The 24,689-nt window shown below is 37.5% G+C and overlaps 1 protein-coding gene across 1 annotated transcript; it reads right to left on the bottom strand.

The window, feature by feature from the left end:
• Positions 1–461: 461 nt before the first annotated feature.
• Positions 462–24,104, bottom strand: LOC134653993 (integrin beta-nu). The gene is made up of 13 exons (XM_063509363.1): positions 23,773–24,104; positions 16,694–16,829; positions 11,171–11,328; positions 10,615–10,780; positions 9,834–9,978; positions 8,655–8,844; positions 7,542–7,663; positions 7,085–7,414; positions 5,675–5,844; positions 3,627–3,818; positions 2,867–3,036; positions 2,064–2,258; positions 462–893 (listed from the first exon to the last, which is right to left on the bottom strand). Exons 1-13 carry the CDS (start codon positions 23,840–23,842, stop codon positions 508–510), a joined length of 2,430 nt encoding a protein of 809 aa, XP_063365433.1. The 5' UTR covers positions 23,843–24,104; the 3' UTR covers positions 462–507.
• Positions 24,105–24,689: the final 585 nt, after the last annotated feature.

The following is a 24,689-nucleotide window of genomic DNA, read 5'->3' as shown; positions in this document are numbered from 1 at the left end:
GTTACATACTTATTATTGACTCAAATGTAACACGTAACTATCAAAGCACCTAAAGGATTTAACTCTCAACATGTAAAATTACTTCTAAAATATCTTACTTGAAACTTGAATAGATTAAGTACCTACCTACATATTTTTGGTTCCGTAAGTTTTATTAACATTGAGCTGATCTTTGACCAGACCATCAGCTTATTGTGTATCTAATCTAAAGAAGTAAGTACGAAGAAAGGCACTATCTTGAAATACTTAAGAATACATATGAATATATGTCTACAGTCACTTTGAGAAATAATTATATCATACTACTAATTACTAATTGATATTATAAATTATTGAAATTATAAACCTACTTTGTTACTTTTAGCAGCGCATAAAATTTAGATATAGGTAATATGTACACCCTCCGTCCACCTCGCAACGAGGATCTATTTTGAAACAGAATACATAAAAGAAATACTCAACCCATATCCCATCCATCATAATATACACACTTCAAAGTTTTTCAAACTAATCATTCTTATCCCTAGGAAAACTGTCCGGTAACCTGAACTCAGTGATCGGCGATATATACAGCGGGTTCAATTCTTGAGCGTTTAACCTACTCATCTCCGCTTCCTGGACAAACTTAGCATATGCGCGTCTATCTGACACTATCTGTGCACTCTTTATGCCCATGATAATGACTATACCACCTGCTATCACACAGACCATGATGATTAGGGCACTGGTCATGAGCTTGGCGCTCGTCAGCTGTCCGCATTGCTTGGAGCGGATGACTATTTCCATGGCGACCATGTCTTGGGCGCTGGCGCTGTACGTGTACCTGTATTCGCATTCCTGGTTGCCTTCTTCTACTCGGAGTATGCAGGATACTTCCTCGCTGCCTTCCGTAACTGTAAAACAATTCGCCATTTTGCTCCAAATTATTTAATCAAACTAAAGGGAGTGCATAGGTAAAATACATTTAAATAAGTAATTTCATATGTAGAATTGTATGGGTAATAAACATTCATACACCTAGAGTTAACTCACGTTAATAAACTTTCTGAAATGGCGATCTGCATTCGCTAATGAAGTTAATTTTAATAGTGTGAAAGGCAGTTAATTTAACAGTAATTTGTTCACCACAAACCGCATTGTGCGACCGTAACGATTAAAGGGGCTTTCGAGTCGCCAACGGACGACCACAAAGTAACAGATCATAATTAACCTATTTTCTACCATCATTACTCAAACATGCATGTCACTTTCTTGATTCCCGCTTGTTCATAAAAAGATGATTAAGTTTAAATATGATGAAGAGTCTTAAGGAAATAAAGTTCTTGATTAAGAAAATTTGATTTTACTCAATAGAAAACTGTTCTTGAGTCATTATGAGCTGTTAATATTTAAGGTGTTGTGAATACTAATGATTATCATAAAGACCACTAGGTACTGTTATATGGACAGTTATATTTTTAATGAATTATCTATATATGCGATGAAATCAACGCACCAGCTTTGGTTTTTAGGAACGTATCTATATAGCGTTCTGCCGAGACTTTGCCGAGAGTTTCTAGTAAGGCGTTTGATATGAAAAAGTTTTTCGAAACATATTTTTGGGGTTTATTTTTTATGACTTCTATTTCATCGACCGCTGACAATTTGACGTTAGTGTAACCAAGTAATTATGATGCCTAATAACTTCAATTGATAACTCAGAAATGCAGAGATAATTATCAATACCTACTAACAATTGTCCAGTTACCTATTGACATTAGATCTGTCTACAGATCTATGTTATGCCATATAGATACCCTAGGTAACCTTAGCTCTTCTTTAGAGTTTCTCATCAGCCACAGTATAGTTGCTGCCTCCAATGATGCCCACCTCACGACCTCAGTATTAGGTACCTACAGTTCTTGGATTGGAAAAGGTGACGTAGGGCTCTGTATTTACGCAGAGAGGGCTAAAATCTATAACCTAGAGCACCTAGACCAATTCTTAGGATGTTACTCCCGGGATCAGTAGCTGGAGTCACGACTGAGAACAAACTGAAATAATAAGAGTAATGAAGACCTCACCTGTCTCTGAGAGTTTTTCAGCCACAGTATAGTTGCTGCCCCCAATGATGCACACCTCAGTGCAGTTCTTAGACAGGAAACATGTGACGCAGGGCTCTGCGTTTGCGCAGAGTGGGTTCTCGCACGTTGCGCACGTTTCGCAGTACGCGCCCGTGTACCTGCTGCCTTCCTCCGAGGATGAGCACTCGCAACGACCTAAATATTGGAAAGGTATTGACGATTAAGGCAATTATTAGTAACCTACATATTCCACTCCAGTCTGTTCTGAGAACTTTTACAATCCGGCTCGAAGGACCATGTCGATACCTATTTGAATTTAAGGTTTGTTAACAAAGATCAAGAGGCTTAAAAATATTTGAGATTGCGAGTAGAATAATTATTAGAGGCCCTCGCCTATACACATATTGTACATCGGCTATAAACCAATCAACTACTATCAAAGAAATATAATTATTATCAATTTATCAGCTACCAAGACTAATGCAATTTTCATTTGTCAAAATACAGAGGAATAGAATTAGCAATTAGACTTGAGGCTTAATGCTAGTTTCAAGGGGAGGGGGGGAGGTGGAGTCACCCCCGTGTAAGGACAGCAAATAAAAGGTCATATTTCAGATGCACCGGCCGTATATCAAGTCGCCGCGCCGTAACAATACCCGTGATGCTTGCCGTCTCATTGTATGTCATAAGCCCTGGACATAAGGTCGACTTTACTCTAGCTCATGTCGTAACCGGCGAAACAGTCACACGTGCTGCCGTATTCTGTGCCGTACGGACTGGACGCAAGGTCCACTCTAACTCACCACAAACACAGTCCCCGCGCCCCGAGCACACCTCCCCTCCCCCCGGCGCGATGCACGTGTCGTTCCTGTCGATGCAGTCGCACGCGCTGCCGCTCCAGCCTTCAACGCAGACGCACTGGCCGCAGGCGCAGTCACCGCGACCGACGCCGCCGCATTCTATGCCGTTCTCCCTGGAGATAAGAGTTTAAATTAGTTTCACAGGGGTCATCCTCTGGTCAACTTAAGCGTAACTTGTTGTAAGTTGATAGTGCTCTTACGAGAAACATTCTGAAATTCTATAAAAAATACGATAGGTAGGTACATATTTTTCTAGCTGGTTGTCCTGGTTACTACGTGAGCGGAAAGAATGAGCCATGAGCGTTCGGATTTGCTTTAAGTATAAGTAATTCCAACCAGTATTCTTAAATGCAACAGGTTTTAACAAATGTATCGTTTCATTATAAAAACCCACCATACGCATGATTGAAATTATTGCAACCAAGCGCCTGAAAAAATAGTATGAGCAATATTGTGTTAATCACATTTACAATCGGGTCTATCGCGAATTTATTTTGTTACCTTTATTTACCGATATCTAATGTTAAGAAATTCTGACGTCAAAAAAATCAGTAGAAGAACCCGCATTAGTAACTACTTTTTTGTCAATAACTGTTGGCCCATTGCTCGGAATGGTCATCAAGAGCTTAATTTGAGCCATACCGGATGATTTCTGAATTGGGTTAGGACTTTGTCTATCAATAGAAGAAAACAAGAGACAAACCGATTAATCTCGCACGCCTTGCACTGGCAGTATTTCCCGTTGAACCCGCGGTCGCAGTTGCAAATGCCGCAAATGCAGTCGCCGGCGCCCGAGCACGGGATGTAGTTCGTCGCGTTCGGCGCGCGGCACTGCGCGATCAGAGCCATTGATTTCTCCTCGTCTTCTATAGAGCAGTCGCATGACGGGCCAGACCTGGGTAATAGCACAGAATATATAATAGTACTACGGTAATAGTAAGTTTTTTTAACAGTTTTGAATGATTCACGGTTAGTTTCACTAATTTATAATGTATGGTCTTATATAAGTCTAGTTAGTTTTTTGTCAAAAACACAAATGTTGCCGCTGACTGTACTTTTCTTGCAACAGAAGCGCTGGTGGACTAGCGGTAAGAGCGTGCGACTTGCAATCCGGAGGTCACGGGTTCGAACCCCGGCTCGTACCAATGAGTTTTTCGGAACTTATGTACGAAATATCATTTTATTTGATCATGATAAGAAGATAAACATAATTTTGACTGTAGCAAATTTATAGTGTAATTTTCATCTTGAAATAAAGAAATCTAATCTAATCTAATCTATTTACCAGTCGCTTTTCGGTGAAAGAAAACATCGCGAGGAAACCGGACTAATCCTAATACGGGCCTAGTTTACCCTCTGGGTTGGAAGGTCAGATGGCAGTCGCTTTCATAAAAACTAGTGCCCACGCCAATTACTGGAATTAGTTGCCAAGCGGACCCCAGGCTCCCATGAGCCGTGGCAAAATGCCGGGACAACGCGAGGAAGATGATGATGATAAAAAAAACAGCTATTCTATAGAAAACATCGACCCAAAATTATGAGACGGCAGATATTTACTCGTGGTTTCGGGGTTGGTCCCATAGTAAATCTTGTTAAGTATGACCTAAATACATAATAATATGTATATTCACCACTCAGAGTTTGGTCAGATATAACAATTTCATCCTGTATAGTCTTCCGTGTTAATAATAGGTAGGTATTATAGATTACATTTAACCACATAAAATTGACCAATTTATAAATAAAACAATAATAATCATGATAACGATCATGTTGCAGCTGTATTAAATAAGTACCAACAATTTCCCTATCTTTTGTTGAATGTTAGAAAAGCCTGTAAACTAGAAAATTATTGGCACTTACGTGAAATTTACGTGCCCATTAGTCTTGTTTACGAAAGCGGTCTAATTAACAAAACCGTTTGCAAGCTTCTAGCCGAAATATGTCGTTTGAAATGGAACCGTATTTTTTCAAACTTAAGGCTGAAATTTAAACTCAGTACTGTGTTCTTTCTGGAACTCAAGTTATACCACGGAATGAAGGAGAATTGCCTAGAGCCGTAACCAAGCCGTAACATTGTAAGTAGGTGGTTCCTGTTCCGACTTTGGACCCCCTACGTCGTACAACATCGCTTCAAATTCTGCAAAACACCTAGCTTTTAACAATAAGTTTGCAGTAGAAACATTTTAAACACTTCGCGCCGATTACATACTTCTGCTGCTGATCGTAGTTAAAGTGTATGTTCTGTCATCAAGATCCGAATTGCGAGTGTCATGGTTTTTATTAAGCTGATGTATAATAATTAGATTAGATAAGAGCTAAATAATTAATAGATGAATCCACATTCCACAGAGGTATTGTTTTAATTAATAATTAGCTATTACAAGTACATATTTATAAACTCTGAGATGCACAACCCTCATAAATTCGAATTTATCTGCATTTTCTAGCGCTATCTATCGGAAGTAGATAGAGAAATTTCGATTTTCGATGTTCGAGGCTCTTGGTGCTCGAGGTGTATGAAATGTCTCAACCCCTTAAATACTGGTTTTTTGTTCTACCCTTACTAAAAAATGGCTCTCCCAAAGTCGAATATCGATATCCTGCCACTGCCAAAATATTCGTACCTATATGAAAAAGCCATTTTTTTCACGATTCCGTGGTTGGGCAAAGTAAAAGTTACTCACATATTCATCTCGCAAAATATAGCTAAGGGTTGAAAAAACACCCCGTATTTTATAATGAACTCACCATCCCTTATTGCACTGGCACACGCCGCAAACGAGGTGCGAGTTGGCCGGACAAGTCCGCGAGTCCTGATCGGTGTTGGTCTCGCACTCGCATCCGCACTGGACCTCCACCTCGAGCTGCAGCGAGTCCTGGCCTAGCTGGCTCTCCGTTATGCGTATCGTTTGGTTTGACTGGAATTTTACAATGTATGAAAGTTAGATATACGGTTTTTGCACTGCCGTAATAATATTTACCTGCCACACCGTCATATATACATACATATAAGGCTACGGTTTTCATAATATCTTTAAATTAATGATGAAATGAGTACCTATATAGATTTATTGAAATTAAAATAATGGGAAGTAAATCGCATTTCAACATGTAAATGTCCTCTAGACGTTGTCCTAAAATTAATCTGAACCCAATGACACAGTCACACAGTGGAGTCTAATTGAGTAATTCGACTGATTAACAATTCGTTATTACCTTATTACACACTATTAAAGAAATTGACTGCTATGTCTATATTCGAAATGCATTGACCTAGAAGGTCCATATAGATTTTGACAGTACCTATTAACTTCTGTAAGTAAGTACTTCATATCCTACTTTGTGGGGTGCCTGCCCACAAGATTGTTGATATCACGTGCAGTCAATAAACAATCTCGAATTGATCCAAAACAACAATGTTGCTTCTATTTTTTAGTCGTATCTACATATGCATTATATTGCTGCCATAACAGAAAGCAAAGATTTAAGTACTGTATCTAACTGAAATTTTACGGCTCATAATAAACCGAGCCGCATATGAATACTCTACTGAGTGCTACAGTGTAGTGTGTCTGTGCAATCTGTGTTAACACCCAATCATAAACTTTAGTGCATCTTTTTCCGTATGGATTGATCCGCACTTCCTGGATGGTTTAGATTTAACTGAAGTTTACTGTTAGATATACATTGTATGTAAAATTGAATGTTTAATAGTTTAAAAGGCCGTTGTGTTCGTTTTATGTATAGTCTATGAACGCAATTTACATGCATGAGCCTTTTTTGGAGTTGATACTTTTAAGGCGCTGTGAACTGTTCACGGCTCCACTATTCCGATTTGGTTAGGCAATAGGTATGCCTACGCACAAACATTTATACAGTAGGGTCCTTAACCCTCAGTTGCATTTTGAAAGAGCACGTGGATGTCTGATTAGAATACATAATGTTAGCGCTGTCTTCAATTGAAATATTTCCTATTGCTTATGCGTTAATGCATAACAGAATAGAATTATTTTGATGTGTACATTTCGAGTGCATCTTCAAAGCGTACGAACGCACGTGAGGGACGTAACGGAACTGATACGACGCAACAATAATGCGCTGCGTTCAGCTACAGAATACTTAAACAGAGGCGGTACTTGATAGTAATTAATTGACTACCTTCTTGTATTCGGGGCATGACTCCAATGTGACATGGACCTCGTAGTTAAGCGTCATGCCGTATTCGACGCCGGCGCACCGCGTAGACTCTATAAGCGAGCCCCCTTTCACTCCACAATCCGTGAAGTACTTGACCTTCACTGGCCCTGCACTAGAGTCATCCTCGAAGTCCACGACACTCACGATGTCTTCGTAACCCGTTTTGACTAGCTTCAATATGTTCGAGCTGTCACTTTCGAGTTTAGCGACGTACGTGAAATCGGCCATCAGCTGGTGAATGCTGTCGTAATGATCCTTCACTCTTTCCGTCACGGCGAATATCACGTTCACCTAAAAATAACCACATCTTTATTCGAGATCATAACGATGTAAAGTTGTAAACAGTGGGCTCAGCTTGCATACATTGGCCGGACTTTGTGTAACGAAAGCTTTAATCCGGAGAGGAAACATTATTTACCTTGTACTTATCTAAGAGTCTATAGACTTGGGCGAGCGACGGATAATCATAAATGGAGTACTCGGTGTAATATCCATTATCGTCCAAATGGCACTGTTCGTCGTTTTTCCTGATAGCTCCACCTGAACATAAATTCAGATTAGAGTCATGTTGATGAAAGCGGCTCAAATAGAGCTTTTTATAGCCTCTATAAAAACCGGTAGCATTCAGGTAGAGCCCTTAAGGGCCCTTATCATAGTGCATAGAGTTTACAATATATGTATTCCTTTATGATAATATTAGGTATGTACAGTCGACGTCAAATATATTTGTGCACCTTACTCCATTGTAATAAAAAGAAAAATGTAAAGATTAAATTGCCGTCAACTGTACCTTGGTCTTACGTATGTGACTTTGGAAGCTTGGAAACCTTCCGCATAACATTCAAACATTAGAATATGTCAACACCAAAGGAACTCTGCACTCTGCTCTCTGGCTTGAAATTGGAAAGTAAGTACACAAGGTACGTTACTGTCACTGCTACTGTCACTAACAGTAACGTAACTACGAGTAGGTACGTAACCCTGAAAGTGATTCTTTTTCAATGCGATTTAGAGTCGATGTTAGCTTTACTGCGTATGTTTCTGAGCGTAGATTCGGGATTCGGTACTTCCATAACTTTTCAAATGAAAATTTAATAATGTAATAATAATATGAACAAATGTTGGCTTCACTGCGTATGTTTAGTTAGATTAACTGCTGGATACAAATATTTCAAATTTCGTAACTTCCCGGTGTATGATTGAGCTGAAATTTGGCATAAGTGCTATGTAACTTTCAAGGCGATGCAATAACAAGTATACTATTATTAAGCTAATCCGCTGATGTACGAAGAAAATGGCGAAATTTGCTCCTTGGGAAAAAAACGCAAACAAATCAAGTTAGAACTCATTGAAGGAACTGACTAGATATAGCGTGAGTTGCGTTCCCGCGCGCGACTCCATACGTCTAGCGCGACTTCAAGTATGGACTCGCGGGCGAGAACGCAACTTATGCTAGTTATATGCTAGACTTATTATGATAGATGTGCAAAGAAAAGAAAGGCATATGTCAAAAAAGACAGTTGATTCTTACCAAGCTTCCCATCTCCCGCGGTGTGCAGCAGCCCATCAGACAGTAGGATGACGATCTTCCTGCTGTGCCGTGCCCAGCCGACTTTGTCCCCGCAGGTCACGACCTGCACTAGGGCGTCTAGCTGTGCTTCCGCGTCGTCCAGGTTGGCTGTTACCTTGCTGTCGTTTACGTTCTTGATGAAGTCGGTCACCTGGACAATGAAGGATAAATAAACGAATGAATGAAGTAATGGAGTAAAAGTTTATTTTAACCTACTTTAAAGTGAAAGGAAATATATTTATGCCGTCGTTTGGAGAATGAGTTTTAGTAATTAATTTAGCTTAGGTACCTTATTTCACGCCAGCTTTATGTAGCAATACACAAAAATGGATACAAAAAACGTAATTATTTATCTCTGAAGTTAATATAAAATCGCACATACAAAATGTAAGTACGTATACTTACATCGATTGCTCAAATAATACAGTTTGTTAGTGTTAGCAAAAGTGCGTAACAAAACCGCAAAGTGCGGAATTCTAAACAGAACCGCTGACCCGTTGCCAAATGGAGCAGCTCATAATAAATTAGATTATATTTGGCATGTATACTTTACTATTATTAATAAGGGCAGTCACATGCGCTGAACTGCTAGACAGGCTTATAAATTAGTTGTCTGATTACAATTCTGATAGCTATGTGCGTGACTTCGACCAAGCCTTTTTAAAGAGTTCTTTAGTAATGTACACGTCTATCCATTACCTTCCCTATTTAGGCTCTATGATGTCAGGAAACTGATAAAATGGATTTCAATTATTTGATTACATTCATGGAAATTAGGTACTTTTCTCCGATAGTAGATTCAAGCGCGTGCACACAATATAATATAATTTAATAAGAAACTAACGTGACGTAATGACGTAAAGGTATTTTCTGTAAAAATACGAGTAACAAAGTGAATCGAGTGCGCCGACTTAACATACCGTAGTCTAGCCTTAGTAGAAAAAAATACAATATGAAATTCATTATGAAATCAGTTTATAGCGTCAAAGCCATCAAATTAATAATTAATTAGACATGGGATATAGTATAGATAGATATGTGCATATTTGTTAGGAACAGTCCTCCGTTGTGCTACGCATGCATAGGCAAATAAGGCATGTAGAATCAAGGGAGATATCACGTCATCATGGTAACACTTACCTGGTTAGTGAGAGAGAGATGGTGCCGGTAACTGTATGTAGGTTCGCACTTTTCCTCTTCGACGTTGCAAGGGTTCTCACGGCGTTTCTCATCGATATTTATATACGGCAACACCGGTTTGTCCGCGAAACTGCCGAAACCTAATCTGAAATTGAGATTAACATGGGTTAGCTACAGAAGAATACTAATAACATGTATTAATGACAGATGATACTGACCTTAAACTTTGTTTGAACACAAAGACTTAAATGTAGTTTAGGCTAGAAACTTTGTACCTACTTAACATTTTAAAGAATCGGATTAAGAATAAGATCAAACTCATTAATTTGCTAATCTCTTCAAAATAAATAAAAATCTACGTCTTAATATAGTTAGGTACCTATAGATAGATTCTATAAACATAACATAAGGATGATTATTGATATTCAACTAAGTATTTCATTGAAAATAAACAAATTAATGAGTAATTGTTCCTCTAGACTCTCTAGAGTCTAGATGACATCATGTTACCTACTAGCCTATAATTCAAGGTGCAGTAATTTCATGGCAGATTTAATAGTGCCATTCGTACCTACTCGTACTTTGTCCAATCATAGTACCTATACCAGCAGTCATAATATATATATTTTTAAACGAGTTTCTATATAAGAACTTGTTCCTGTTATAATTTTAATGACACTTCATAATAATATATTCTAGGTAAGTACTTATTATATGGAGTTTTGCGAATAGCCCACCAAGAGCGCGGCCTTTTTAACTTTGCAGGTCAATCCAGTCATACCTAAAATTATCAGTAAGGTTCTTCAGCATGCTCGGCAGGTCGTCTCTGAGCGACACCAGCGTCTCCTTGTCGTCCTTCATCGACCACGTCAAGTCCATCAGGTAGTACAAGTCGAGCGGGTAGTTCTTCGCAGGTCTATATGAGAACTTTACCTTCACCGTCTCTCCTGGAAATAATGGGATTTTTTTATTCCGGATCTTTTACCCGGTCCGTAAAATAAGTTGACAGGACGCCAGTTGCGTTACATTATTTTGCCAATGGAGCCGGAAATGTTTCAGCTTAAGGATTTATAATTTTATAAACGCCTGAAGAAAAACAGACAAATCTAAAAGTTCGGTGGTTCGAGAGTTTCCAAGTGACAGCCGGGAAAAAAAAATTAGACGTCGTCCAGAAATGAAAGGAATAGAGAGATATGGCAGATGCTTTTATGATTAACTTTACTACATGATAAAATCCCAAACACTTGAAACTTGGTTGGGCTTCCGACCTCTACTGACACGTTAGCATGACTTTCGATTTGACCCACACGCATACGGTTAAATTCAAAGGATCTTACGTGGTTTAAGTGACAGCCGTACCCTCTGCGGTTGTATCTGCACCACTGCTTCTACGTCGTTAGAGTCTACGTCTTGGAGTGACCGGTTCTCGGCCACCTGCCACACCGGCTTCGCTGGCTTCTGGATCATGTCTTCTTTGCAGCCACTGGCCACTAAACTGAAAACATTAATATTTGATGATGCGTTAAATTAGTAAACTAAGGTAAGTATGCCAATAGGTGCGCAGTCGGTGGAGGGGGAAGTGGCGCTGATCGTCACAAACACAGGTCTGACATTAGTACTAGCGGCAGCCGCTTGAACTAATTTTACTCCATAAGATTTAACGTAGAAAGTCTGCCAAAATGAGGGCAGCACCAGTCGTGCACCTAGCGAATACTTACAGTGTACCTATGATGAGTAAACAGAACATTGCAGTGACAGTTCTTTTCACTTGCAACAATGTTCTTTGCCAGGCCTACTCAACCACCAGTTTTTAAATGAAAGAGACTGATTAGAGAGAGAAATAGGTATTAACCTTTTGGACGCCAATGACTGATATATCCGCACCGTAGGTTCAACGCCATAGACCTACGCGCATATGCATAAAGTTCAATTACAGTTTTGACACTTCGGTGACGTGGCGTCAGCGTGACAGCTTTTGTGTTTGACACGGCGTCGAAAAGGTTAACCTAAGCCTAAGGAATTAATGCTGAATAAAAGCCGCGAGATTGTCAGAATGATCTGCACACGCTCTTACACTCTCAACAATAAAGGCTGCTCTATTACTGAATGTACAAAAACAAAACCTACATATTTTCGACAAATGCGAGGTAGTTAAATGTAAAGAGTAGGAAATAGGTAGGGAATCTTGGTTTTTACATAGTTAACGGCATTCAAAAACGTAAAAGGGTGGGTACCTTTATAAGAATAGCTTTTATTTTTATAGGTGCTTTAATTGTAAAGTTCCTTCGTCAGTATGCAAGAGACCTCAAAAGGCTTTTAACCGCCCACATTAAGATTTTAACCATTAATGAAAGCTCGTAACGATCCATATTTTAATTAACAATTAATTAAAAATCTATTCACACTTCCGGTAGCAGTGCTCGTTAGGAGGTAGGTCAGGTAATAAATTGACCAACAAATTTATTAATACACCCGTGGCTTCCGCACTCACATACTTGCTGTCTTACATGATGTCTTAACCAATACGATAAGTGATAACAACGCGACCTCCATATCCGTAGGTGTACTGTCCGTACTAAGAAAAGTGAGGCATTGAGAAATTTTCATTATGAATTTTGCATTGAGCCTGCAATTTTGACTTACAAATCGGGGGTCGCGGGTTCGAACCTCGGCGCGCACCTACATTGAGTTGTTTGGAAGTTGATTACGAAATGTCATTTGATATTGATTAATAGCAGTCGCTTGCGTAAAAACTAGCACCAATGCCATTACTTGGGATTAGGTAGCCGAGCGGACCCTTAGTTCATTTTAGCAAGTATAAGAAAAAAAGTACTTCTTTCGTTTGTTAACTCGTACATTATGTGTCAAACTTAGTGAGTAAAGTCAAGTGTTTTGCCACAGATGCGAGTAACCTTGGTCATGTAGGGAATAGAAGCCATTGAGTCATGCTAGAGTATATCTACTCGTTTAAGAGAGGTTTTTTTAACAGGGCGACACTTATTGTTCATAAAAACTATGCAGTAGGAATGTGAATACTTATGACATGCCTTTTGTACGCTCAGTCAAATTACCAATGAAGCAAGAGATTCCTTAAAATTTAAAATAAGTATACCTACGAGTAACTCCAAATAGATATACTTTTATGGTGGTCCATGTTTTTATTTGTAAGCCTGTACCTACGATGACAGAAGATGGATGAAGCTACAAAATCCAAATATTCTCACGTTTCAAATGATACGGACAAACAAACAAAAATTAGGCTCATGACCAGGGGTCGGACAAAAAGTGCGGATGACGTAAAAATGACGTAATCTTGCACACAGGATGATGTTTGAGTTTGTATTTAAACTTCCGTGTGACATGTAGTAACAAAGTAGTATTAATGAAGTAACAAAATAATCGTAAATAAATCCATGGAATTAATAATACATCAGGTGGTAGGGTGATGTAGTGAATAAAATAAATTTCACTAAACTTGTTACCATAAGGTATAATTATTTGAAATTAGTTAGAACACTTAGAACAAGTCTGTGGGATCCTCAGATAAATAGGTTTAATAGTCAAAAGTGGGAACAGTAGGTAAGATTAGTAAAAATAAAAAAAGATAATTTGATGTTATTATACTTTTATAGCTAAATTTTAGCTAAATATAATCGTGAAGATACAATAGCTAAACAATAACGAAGTCAATTTATTGTTCATCTGATTGACAATGCGTCAGTCAAAAACGTACTTACTCATTTCAAGTGGCGATATCGTTTAATAAAGAGGTTGATAAATGATAAGTGATAATTGTTTATGAAAATCAAAAATACTATTTGAAATCATCCTATAAGTGGTTTGACGTCATCCGCACTTTTTGTCCGACCCCTGCTCATGACGAAATGATGAGCCCACGGTGTTTAGAACAAACCCATTGAAAACTACTCATCCGAGTCAGCCGTGTAAGCACAATCAATAATCAATCACGCTGATCGTGGTTACGGGAGATCGGGCCTTTTTGGACCATCGAGACTAGTGATGTAGGTACCATTCCCGTGGATATTCCCGACGAAACTCGGCCTATTTCTCGGTAATATTCGTCCACTAAATGTAGAATTCAAAAGTTTCCTTTCTATTACACTAACAATATTAGTACACAGTTCGAAAAATGGGCCCCTGACCAGGATTGACCTTACAAGGGTGACACGTAAAACCGAATAGTTAAAGCGTGTAAGCTACACGACCATTTATCAATCACGTTGATCGTGGTTACGGGAGATGCGACGTTTTTGGTAAGTAAGTCGAATTTAGTGATGTGCCATTCTCGTGAATGTTTCCGACGATAATACTTGTTCGACTACACTCAACCCAAAACATCCGAGTCACAATCAATAATCATTTACGCTGCTTGCATCGAAGTTACGGGAGTTATGGCCTTTTTGGACAACATTTATGTCAAAATATCGCGAAGTACATAGGTACCTACTAATATTTTTAACTATTGTATAACATTTTATTTTGGTATCGCATATAAACAAAAATTATGCAAATAATAATTAAAAATCTTTGGCCTAAAGTTTAACTGGTAGAGAATTCCGTTATTAAGTCCGATTCAGTCAGTCTTTTGTAATTGTATATTTTTATTGTGCAATAAACAAAGGAACATTATTTGTGATTTATTATTATTTTTTGGATGATTGATGTTTCCCGTCACTACTCCAGCCCGAATGTCAGCGAACATCGGCATCGGCCGATGTTCGTCGGAACGTGGGAACAAAACGGGACCTCACAACCACACCGCACCGGACGGCTCCAAAGAATGCGCTAATGCAACGTCTACCAAACTATCAAATCAATAAAAGACCCGCCTTTTGTAAATCTTATCTCACAGCTTTTTCATCTGAGATAACGCGGCAAAGAGCAAACGCAACGTGTTAAAAGCTTAATACTAAATAACAAATTGACCATTAATGTTGGTAATTAGTCCCCTGCTGTGCGGCCCGACGCCTGCTGCTTTAGACTATGGAGTTATCAGAGTTAATTAAACATAGTGTTAATACTTTGGCATCGGGAAATACTTAATTAAGTGTTTGAGAATAAAAATGGAAGGACATCTGTGTTTCGTTAATTAAGTTAATTTGCATAAATATGGCGCCGCCGGGTACACTACATAATTCCGAAATATTTTATGCCGAATTTTAGAATATCGAATTTTATTATTCCGTTTTTTAAATGCTTGACCCATAAAAATTCCGACTGTCGTAATTAGGAACGATGAAAATCACGAAAGTGTATATTTCCGAATAGCAAAAAAGACGATCTTTTTAAATTCCGAACCATATAATTCCGAATATAAAAATTCCGATAGTGATAAACACCGAATTTAACATTTACGATTTTTCAAATCACGAATTCCGAAATGCCATTATTCCGAAAATTTGAATTCCAATTTGACGTGACTCCTATTTTAAATATCCCCATTTTTTTAATACAGAATTTATCGAATCGTGCTCCGCATCTGCTCCGGCGCTACGGGCAAAGCAGCCCCTTCGCCTGCGGCGGGCGAGGGCTGCTTCCCCTCCGCGCCTCCGGCTTTTTACATACACTCTAGGGGTAGGACAGACAAGACCACGTGGATAGTGGGGTGTTCCGATTCGGATATTGGTTAGTTAGACTTAAAAAAGTGCGTTTAAGTCTTATTTTGAAAATCACGAATTTCACTATTCCGGAGTTACAAAAGATCGAATTTCTGAATACCAAATTACTTTATTTCCATTTTTCGATTTTTCGGAATAGACAAATTCGGAAAAAATATTTTCGGATTTTTTCTAAATCCGAACTAAGCTTTCGTCCATATGACAATCCATAATAGCATTGACATTAATCAAATTAATTATTTTTCTTTGAATAAAATGGAGGTAGGTATACACCCCTTATTAATTTACAAATTAGCATTAAACGTGTGGGATACTTACTAGAAACCGGAAACACATCTAAATAAACGGTCACTTCCAAATATGCACACATTAGTAAAATGATGATAATTCCCACAAAACAAGAATATGACTAAAATCGTAATGAGATATTGAGGTCGAAGTTGACAAATCAAGCTAATGACGAGTCTTTTCCCAGACCGAGTTGAAAAATAATTGAATTACAAATAACATTTGGAGTATATACATTCTGTTTGTATACAAATTGACCCGTTTTCATTGCTATTTTATGCAAGGCAATGTAACTTGTACTAATATATAGTATAGTACAGTGGTTAGAAAAATTCATGTCGTATCATCAACCTATCCTTATACGAGAGACTCGTAAAGATAACAAGAGATTAACATAAGCTTCGTAAAGGTCACATAATCTAAATAGAGGTACCGTTAAAACATATCTAATAGAATTATCTTTAGTAGTTAATCCTTTTGTGGAGAACTTACAACATCAACAATTTTGGGCCGCAGACATACACAGACAGAGTTTTTACATCACTTTTTAACATGGCTTATTATTATTATTATTAACTCTGACCACAGAATAAGTAATAGTCACTGACTAAGGATCAATTTAGCATTTGTAATAATAAACAATTTTGCTAACTGCAGCAGATGCTGATGATTTTAGTACATGTAGTAAGTACGTATATATTTTACTTAAATATTATCTGTTCCTCCTTTAGTTAGCGAAACAAGGACTTATTTCACAAAAAATTAAGATCAACATGGGAAGATAACATTCAAAATAAACAGAATTCGGATGTGTGCATGATCTGCCAGTAGTGCAGTTACCAGATTAGGTACCAGGGCATTAGGCTTGTATGATATCCTTAAGGGAAAGGCATCCTTCTATTTCTTAGATACAACTGTTCATTAATAACTCACCTCTCATCATCATTGCATCTGGCAGCAGCGCTGAAAGACGGGTCCGCGCACCACCGACAGTGCGAGGCAGCGGACAGGCACGCGCCGCAAGAATCATGCTCGATGCACACCAATTTGTTCTGTATTTGTTGAGGCACTGTAAAAGAAAACTATGATAAGCTTGGCTCAGAGCAGCTTCGGTGTCTTAGTTAGGTTAGTACTAACCTATCAACACTCCTGGCCATCGGGGCACCTTATGTCGTCACAGTAAGGTTTTATTTATTTAATGATATAAAAGGCAAAAAGTAGACGAATTTTATTGTCCGACGGTAAGCAATTAGAAATGAGCGATGTAACGTGAACGAGAAAATCAGTGATTTTAATGATATGGGGTTTTCTAATCATGTTATGTGTAGGATAAACTCCTAAATAAAGTAATATTTAGGTCTGTTTAAAATGTGAATAGGATGAACAAATGAGTATTTTGGTAATGTTAATGGTATTGACCCGATTATCTCATAATTTATAAGTAGGTATTTTTGCATAGGAAATACAGATTCAAAGCCTGTCTAAAGGCTTTAAAAACAAAGTACCTAGTAGTAGAGTAGTACGAGTAGTATAGAAGTAACAAACGATGACGACGATCCATTCATAACTTCGAGTAAAACAGTAAAACGGTAGAGCACACCCGTCTTTATTCTTAGAAATAAGTAGTTAGGTCACTTTTTAAAGCATCGCATTACGGTTGGAAAGTTTGCTACAGAACCAGTCGCTTGGCAGATTGATATATGATAACTAAATAATATTATGGTTCCATTTATTAGTAAAGCGGAAATGCTGACGAAGATACTAATCTAAACTAAAAGCGAGATTGACCGAGGTAATACTCTGTATAGTGTTCAGCATGGCAATATCGTAACTTTCAATTTCAAAGATACTGAGTGGAATCATTAAATTAACTGTGTGGGTGGATGAGAGCATACATCAGACCCTTGAATACTGAGTTTTATTAGCAATCTTAGATTTTTACTACCAATAACCTATGCATGAATTGAACGCTCAATTAAGTCAGCACTGTCGATGTCGAGAGACGAAAAGCTCGTGTAGGAAAAATTAAATAAAATCGGCATACAGAGGACAAATGCAATAAACACACGTTACTTCATTGTCCATTTCTTCCATCTTAGGGAGACACTAGACAATATAGCATTGTCGAAAGTAAGGGACTATATACTTATATGTAAATAATCCTATACGTACGTTCTATCCGTGAGGAATGCCTCTGAAGTGCATAGGAAAGTAGCTAGTCCATTCATATGCCATCTAACTTACTTGTCAGTATGCAAAAGATACTTACGCTAGGAGAAACGTATAAACTCTACCATTCACACTGATGCAGGAACAACCTGCGTATTTATATTACTTATACGCTACATCAAGTCTCACAGGCAGTTTATTTAGGTTTTCAAAATCGTGATGGCACTTAAGTTTCAGAAAACTACCTCTAATGCAACTGCAATTTTATTTCAGTAATATTAAATACCTAGGTATTAAAGAAACAAAATCCATGCGGTAGGTACATATATATATTTTTATTTCATGGCACCTTTTTCTATGCTTTATATTTTTAAGTGCGTAACGCGCTCTGCTTAGGAACACATACAAATTGGACCTTAAATAATAACGAATAAATTCTCAAACTTGCTAAATTTATGTATTTTTGAATAAATAGCCCAAAAAGTACCTACTTATAAATTTGTCTTTATATATATTGGATTTTAGGTTCATGTAAATTCACGCATTCGTACGACTGTTGTAGGTACATAGCTAAATATTTTAATTATGAGACTGTATCTGAATAAGAGCCCAATTTTGTCTTCAAGCCCGTCACAAGCTGAGTACTAAAACTCGCCACAGATTTAATGTGCAGCCTACATTTTCCGGCATGTGTTTGCGAATGTAAATCACGAAGTCCACTCGTTAATTTTAAGTAAACGAAGTCGGCTTTCTAGTACCAACAGCACTCTTCACTGACCACTAGTTGACTGCAATAAGGTTTAGGTACCAATCTTGACTTTTTTTTTCGTAGAGGAACAGAAATTATTGAAGCATATTGTAATAAAACCATGCGACTGCAACACTGCAATATTACTTTTTTACAAGAATACAAACCATATTTACTATAAAACTGACGTGAAACGTGAGAGTCGAACATATTTAAAATTATTTACGGGTTACTCACGTATTATTAAGTCGAATAAACATTCGACATGTTTCGAGGATCTCCTTCTCGGACGACGACTAATAACGACTCCTTTTACTGGTCGAAAATCAAAAATTGGATCAAAACATCCCGATCGTTTATTCGACTTAATAATACGTGAATTATTAAGTCGAATAAACGATCGAGTCGGGGTATTTAAAATAATTTTAATAATACAAAAACCATAACTTGTAGAGTGGACTAGGAAAAACAGTATAAATTTGCAACTTGATTTAAATATAATTCATTTAGGGATCTTAATTTTTAATCAATAAACCAATGAGTATGCTAACTAAGCACCTATTGAAAGATATACATATAACAAACTTTGTTACAGCCAGTACAGCCACTTGCAATACAATCTTGCAAAATACATACGCAAAAAAAATAGTAACATTTTGAAGGGTCTATAAAAATATTGAAAAAATTGTGTCCGATACTTATGGGCGCTATGGTTGCGCGAGATTTAATATTAGCTACCTCTCTGTGTAACATGGCAAACCTGCATAGTGCAGCCACCGCGCGCACTGGCCGGTTGTAAAATAAAAACTAAGCCATTCGCCCGTCTTTTGTTTTTTCTCATCAATATTCAATTGGAATTCTGTTGCAAATTGCACAACTTTGATTTTATTTATTAAATGAGACTCGATGCTTATGATTTGTACTAAAAACTATATACGAAGGCTGCCACTAATGCAGGTAATATTTGTATTATTGTATATATAGTATTAAGTTTCTGTTTATGTTTAAATTAAACCTAATCCAAGTCTTATTTGTACGTCACTGGTTTCCTGTAACGAAATGAGGCTTGGGTTAGGTTCCGACCCGACGTCTAAGAACGTACGATTGTTGCAGCCTTTACTTCTGCCTTAAAACTGAAGAGGTACTTATTACTGTTGCTGTTTCTTTTGATGGATATTTGCTGCTGAAGTTTTTCTCTGCGTGGACCTTGCTGAGCCTACGACATCGGATGCGGTAGCACCCGCGGCCAGAATTGATCGTTTGGTTCGACAAAGATCGGGATGCAAGAACGTTAAGGCCAGTGACGATATTTTATTTGTTTAGGCTTACGTACTGACGAAAATTACTTTATTTTATTGTACATATTTTTAATATTATATTGTTTTACTATATGAACCTAGTTTCATTTTCTACCGCTCTAGTTAGCCGGTTACATCTGTACAAAAGTACAAGGTACTAACTTTGTACTTTTAACTAGGAAGTTAAAAAAACTACAAGACACACTTTCTAATCTTCAGCAAATTAGGTCCGTCGGCAGCCATGGGTATGTTTTATATGTAAAGCCGAAGAAATAAATCCTTACCAAATTCAACATTTCAATGGAGCGGCAAAGGAATGTCGCCTCTGTCGCTGTCTTTCTAAATTAGACTGTTTATATATGGACTCTCTATTTTAGCCGCGTCTCCACTTGACGTCCGCGCGGAAGTAAAATCAACCACCAAATAGGTTGCGTCGCTCACAGACATATACCTAAATAGACGACGTATGCACGGGAAACGTAAGGAAATAAAGATTGCCAGTTCAATAGGTAGTTAAATAGGGACATGAGATGTGAATATGAGTTTTAGTGAGGAGATGCGTACATTTTTATTTAACAATTTAATTTTTGAATTATATCGGTTAAATTTGTAGGTAACCATCCAGATACGAGTAAACTAATTTAAAAAAAAATGATTAATTACCCTCCTTCGCCAGTCGAGTAAAAAGCAGTTTTAATACGATACAAAAAATATTTCGAATTGACTGCAATGAATTGTATGTACTCGGGAAAGCATAATCACTGGCATGCTTAATGGGCTTTGGGAAGTAGACGATATATATCCGCAAGTGGTACCTATGTGGTTGTGGTAACGTTGTTTACGTTCCGTCGCTGTAATTTACGAGTGTGGGCGTGTAAAGTTGCGGGGTGAGGTGTTAAGGCTGATTTAGATTAATCCAGTCACTGGCGCGACGATGACGTCACCGATCGGCGACTATCGATACAAGCAGATGGCATTGTGTTTACTTTTATCAGTAGGTATACATGTGTGTGCAATGGAAAATGGTATTACATACTTTGTGAGCAATTATTTTTAGATTGCTTTTGACTAGGTTAACTTAGTTTCATATGTATAGAGCCCGTCTACAATAAGTTTGTACCAACTTAGTGACAATGCATGGGAGCGCGATACTTAACATAAAAACATAACGTGGTCAAACTCTAGTAACTAGGCAATGAATGGAGATTCATAGACATAGACAATAATGCAGTCATATTACATAAGCGCACGTGTAAATGCGCTTTCTCTACGAATACTTCCTACTTTGCAATCGATCCTATCGAAGCATTATTTACAAAATTGTCGAGAATACCTACTGAAAATGACCATTTCCAGGTTTAAAGTACTAAAATACCAGTTAAACCCAACAAATATTAATAACATTATAGTTAGGTATACGACATTGCCAGTACTTTTCCAGCAAGTACTAAATCAGCCTAAACGGTGGTGTACCAAAGTTGCTCTATTGGGAGCTGGCGAATTAGGAGCCGACAGCCGACATCGTGTAAAGCAATAAATTGTTCAGTAAATGGGCTTCCCAAATTAATGACAAATCCGAAGACAGGTAATTGTCGTAATTGGGGCTCTAGTGATGAAAAACATTATTATACTTGGTCAACCAGATCTTGACAGTAGAAAAAGGCGGCAAATTTGAAAAATGTAGGCGCGAAGAGATATCGTCCCATAGAAAATTTGAATTTCGCGCCTTTTTTTGCTGACAAGATTTGGTTGACCAGCTATAGTTTTTTTATGATTTTCGTGTGTCTTATAAGCCTCCATTAGTCCTGTATCTACCTCTGCTCAGATCTATACTGGACTGATAGAGAACGCTATTTGACTTTAATATCACTTATATACCTACCTTTGTAATAATAGTGTAATGTTTTAATAGAATTTATATAAATTTCACAATCTCAACCGGTGCGGGCCGTGGTTACATATTTTCGTGACGGTTCAATGCACACTTTATTTTTACACATGATTGTACATGTACAATTGTTTCGATATCTTCGAAATTAGGAGGGGTATTTTTATATGATGCTTATTATTTTAGGCGCTTATACTTTTGGAAATAGAAGATACACTTACCTACCTACTTTATATGCGTGTGTAATAAACTATAAAAATAATACATTTGTTTACCATACATAGATATAATTTATTAAAACATCACACGTGCCCCATACGGCTCGGACAAGGCTTAGATCGGGGTGATAACGCCCATTGATACATTAATTGCGTCAATTACTGGTTGGTTGTTCATTTTGTTACTATTTTTTAATTATTGTTACTGGCCAGATGTTCTGTTTATCGTGTCTCGTATTACTATAACTTTTGTTTTGACTCGACTAAGGGAACTCCATAGCAGTCTATTTTTTGTTTATGTCGTGTGCCGTAGCGTCAAAACTATTGAGCCGATTCTGACAAACTTATTGTTTTAAAAGGATTAGGATGTTGATGTTGCACCAAATGATTAGACACGCATCCATAGTAACGACTATTTAATTGAGGATGCGGTGACCGTTTGGTAACGCACAGATTTATATTAATAATTTGCATCCCGTAAAACGTAGGTACCTAAATGGAAATGATCCAGACAGGAAAAAAGTAGGCCACTTAGAAAACTGGCTAAAGCAGTAAATTATAGGTATTCGAAGGAAATATACTACGAATGTCAACTACAGTTGCTAAAGTTGGTGCATTTCCCAGGCGGGCCATAGGGCGCTGTCCTACTTTACTGTCCTACATATTCTATATTATTCTGGTGTTTATGTAGACCAGGTACCTAAGTATCTTTTAGTACCTCACTTAGATAGGTACTTAGGTACTTTTGTTACCTTACCTATTACTGGGATTTTTTTTTCAAAATTTTACAATTTCTTTTAAAAATAACCAACTTTCCTAAATACAAACATTTAAAATACCTAATAGAATCTGATCCATTAGAATTTTTCAAACCTACCTAAATAATATATGAAACATGCATCACACATACATGACTTAAGAGTCATATAATATAAGCATACCTAGTCAAACAGTATCCATTTTTTTACCTATGTATTTATGTAGGTACTGTAAAACTGCAGTAATCCAATTGTTTTCCTAAAGCTGTAAAAGCAATCATGTAGATAAATGGAAAACAGTGGGATGTTGTTGATTTTGCTTATATATCATATAAATATTTAAATTCAATATTTTATACAGTTTAATCATTTTTACATCGAAGTATTTGTTGCGATAGCTACCATCCTAACACGCGTCAATCAAATTATTTTCGCCTTAGCACATTGCCCTTCCTGCAGTTTTACACTTTATAAATAACACTGTCAATCTATATTAGCATATCTCCTATCTTAGTAAAGTAATGCCCGTGGCAGGTGGCGGAGCGGTGGCGCCTCGTCTACGTCTATTTTAGTATATTTTAGTTTAGACATGGATGTAAAATAAATCACTCCTTTTGAAGCCACGTAGATAAGAACGAGTTTTATTTCAGCCTGTAAAACCGATTAAAGACGCTGCTTATTTGAACACGTGTTTTCTTCAGACTTCAGCCATATGCATACCTATTCTTAGTACCTATGTGATACTTAAGTAATGCAATATCAGAACTTATTATTGTGAGTGACTTTCGTACAAAAGATAAGTTAGGTACAGAAAGTTTACTAGTTTTCGTCAAACTATGTCAATATCACATTAAACAAACACACGCCTAACACGTTTTCAGTTATCACGTACCAGTTTCAGCAAAGAAAAGCTTATCACTCTTATCAACTTACCTTGGCCTCTCGCGTATTCCAATAACACATAAACACACAAATTAAACACAATATTCCTGATCATGATCATAATTAAAGCTCACATATTAAGCGGGATATTCGCGAGTGTGCTGAATCGATCGGAGTTCGTTTGCGATGAGTAAGTGATAAGGTCTGATAAGGATTGATAAGGAGATATTAAGGGCGCGAGTAGCGCGCTCGGCGCACTCGCTCGCGTCTACGCGCGGTGGCATCTCATGCTACTCTAGGCAACTTGTTGGGCGCTCCCTCCACAGTTTAAAGGCTGAACACAGTAACCTATCTTAGAACTTTTAGGAATTCACTTTCGGCATTCAAATCTCGAATGAAATTACGACTATCTCTTTCTTATCGAGAATAGCTGTGCCCTTGTAGCATATATCATCAGTTTTACCTTTGCCTGTGAGATTTTTTGAACAGATAGAGTACTTTATACATACTAACTCTGCCCACTCGTTCCCTTCGTAGTAATGTCACTGTAATTGAGTGTAAGAGCCGATAAGATGTAGTTTCAGGTCTGTCGCTGTAATGAGTTCACGCTTCAGCTGTCCGGGCGTGTTTGGTTTGACGGGCCGATTAATGATACAGGGAGATAAATATTCATGTAATGTTGTTAGTGTTGTTAGTTTAGCTTCGTGTAACTATGAGACTTCGTTTGTTATTTATTTGAAGGAATACATATAGTAGAAACCGCACCATCTTTAGTACTTTTTCTACTCCAGCACTTAAATGTGTCAATTAAATGACTGACAGTGATATCTAAAGCAATGTCATTTGAATGCTTTGTCTATAGGCTCATAAGATGACTGCTAGCAGTCATCTTATGAGTATAATACAACTGCTTTATTTTTTTTAAAGATACAAGTTCCGATCATCTTGATTGAAAGAGGTATGTTTTC

The sequence above is a fragment of the Cydia amplana genome, chromosome 14, assembly GCF_948474715.1.
Source record: "Cydia amplana chromosome 14, ilCydAmpl1.1, whole genome shotgun sequence".
NCBI lineage: Eukaryota > Metazoa > Arthropoda > Insecta > Lepidoptera > Tortricidae > Cydia > Cydia amplana.
The sequence above is the reverse complement of the archived record's forward strand: the minus strand, read 5'-3'. Positions and strand labels throughout refer to the sequence as shown.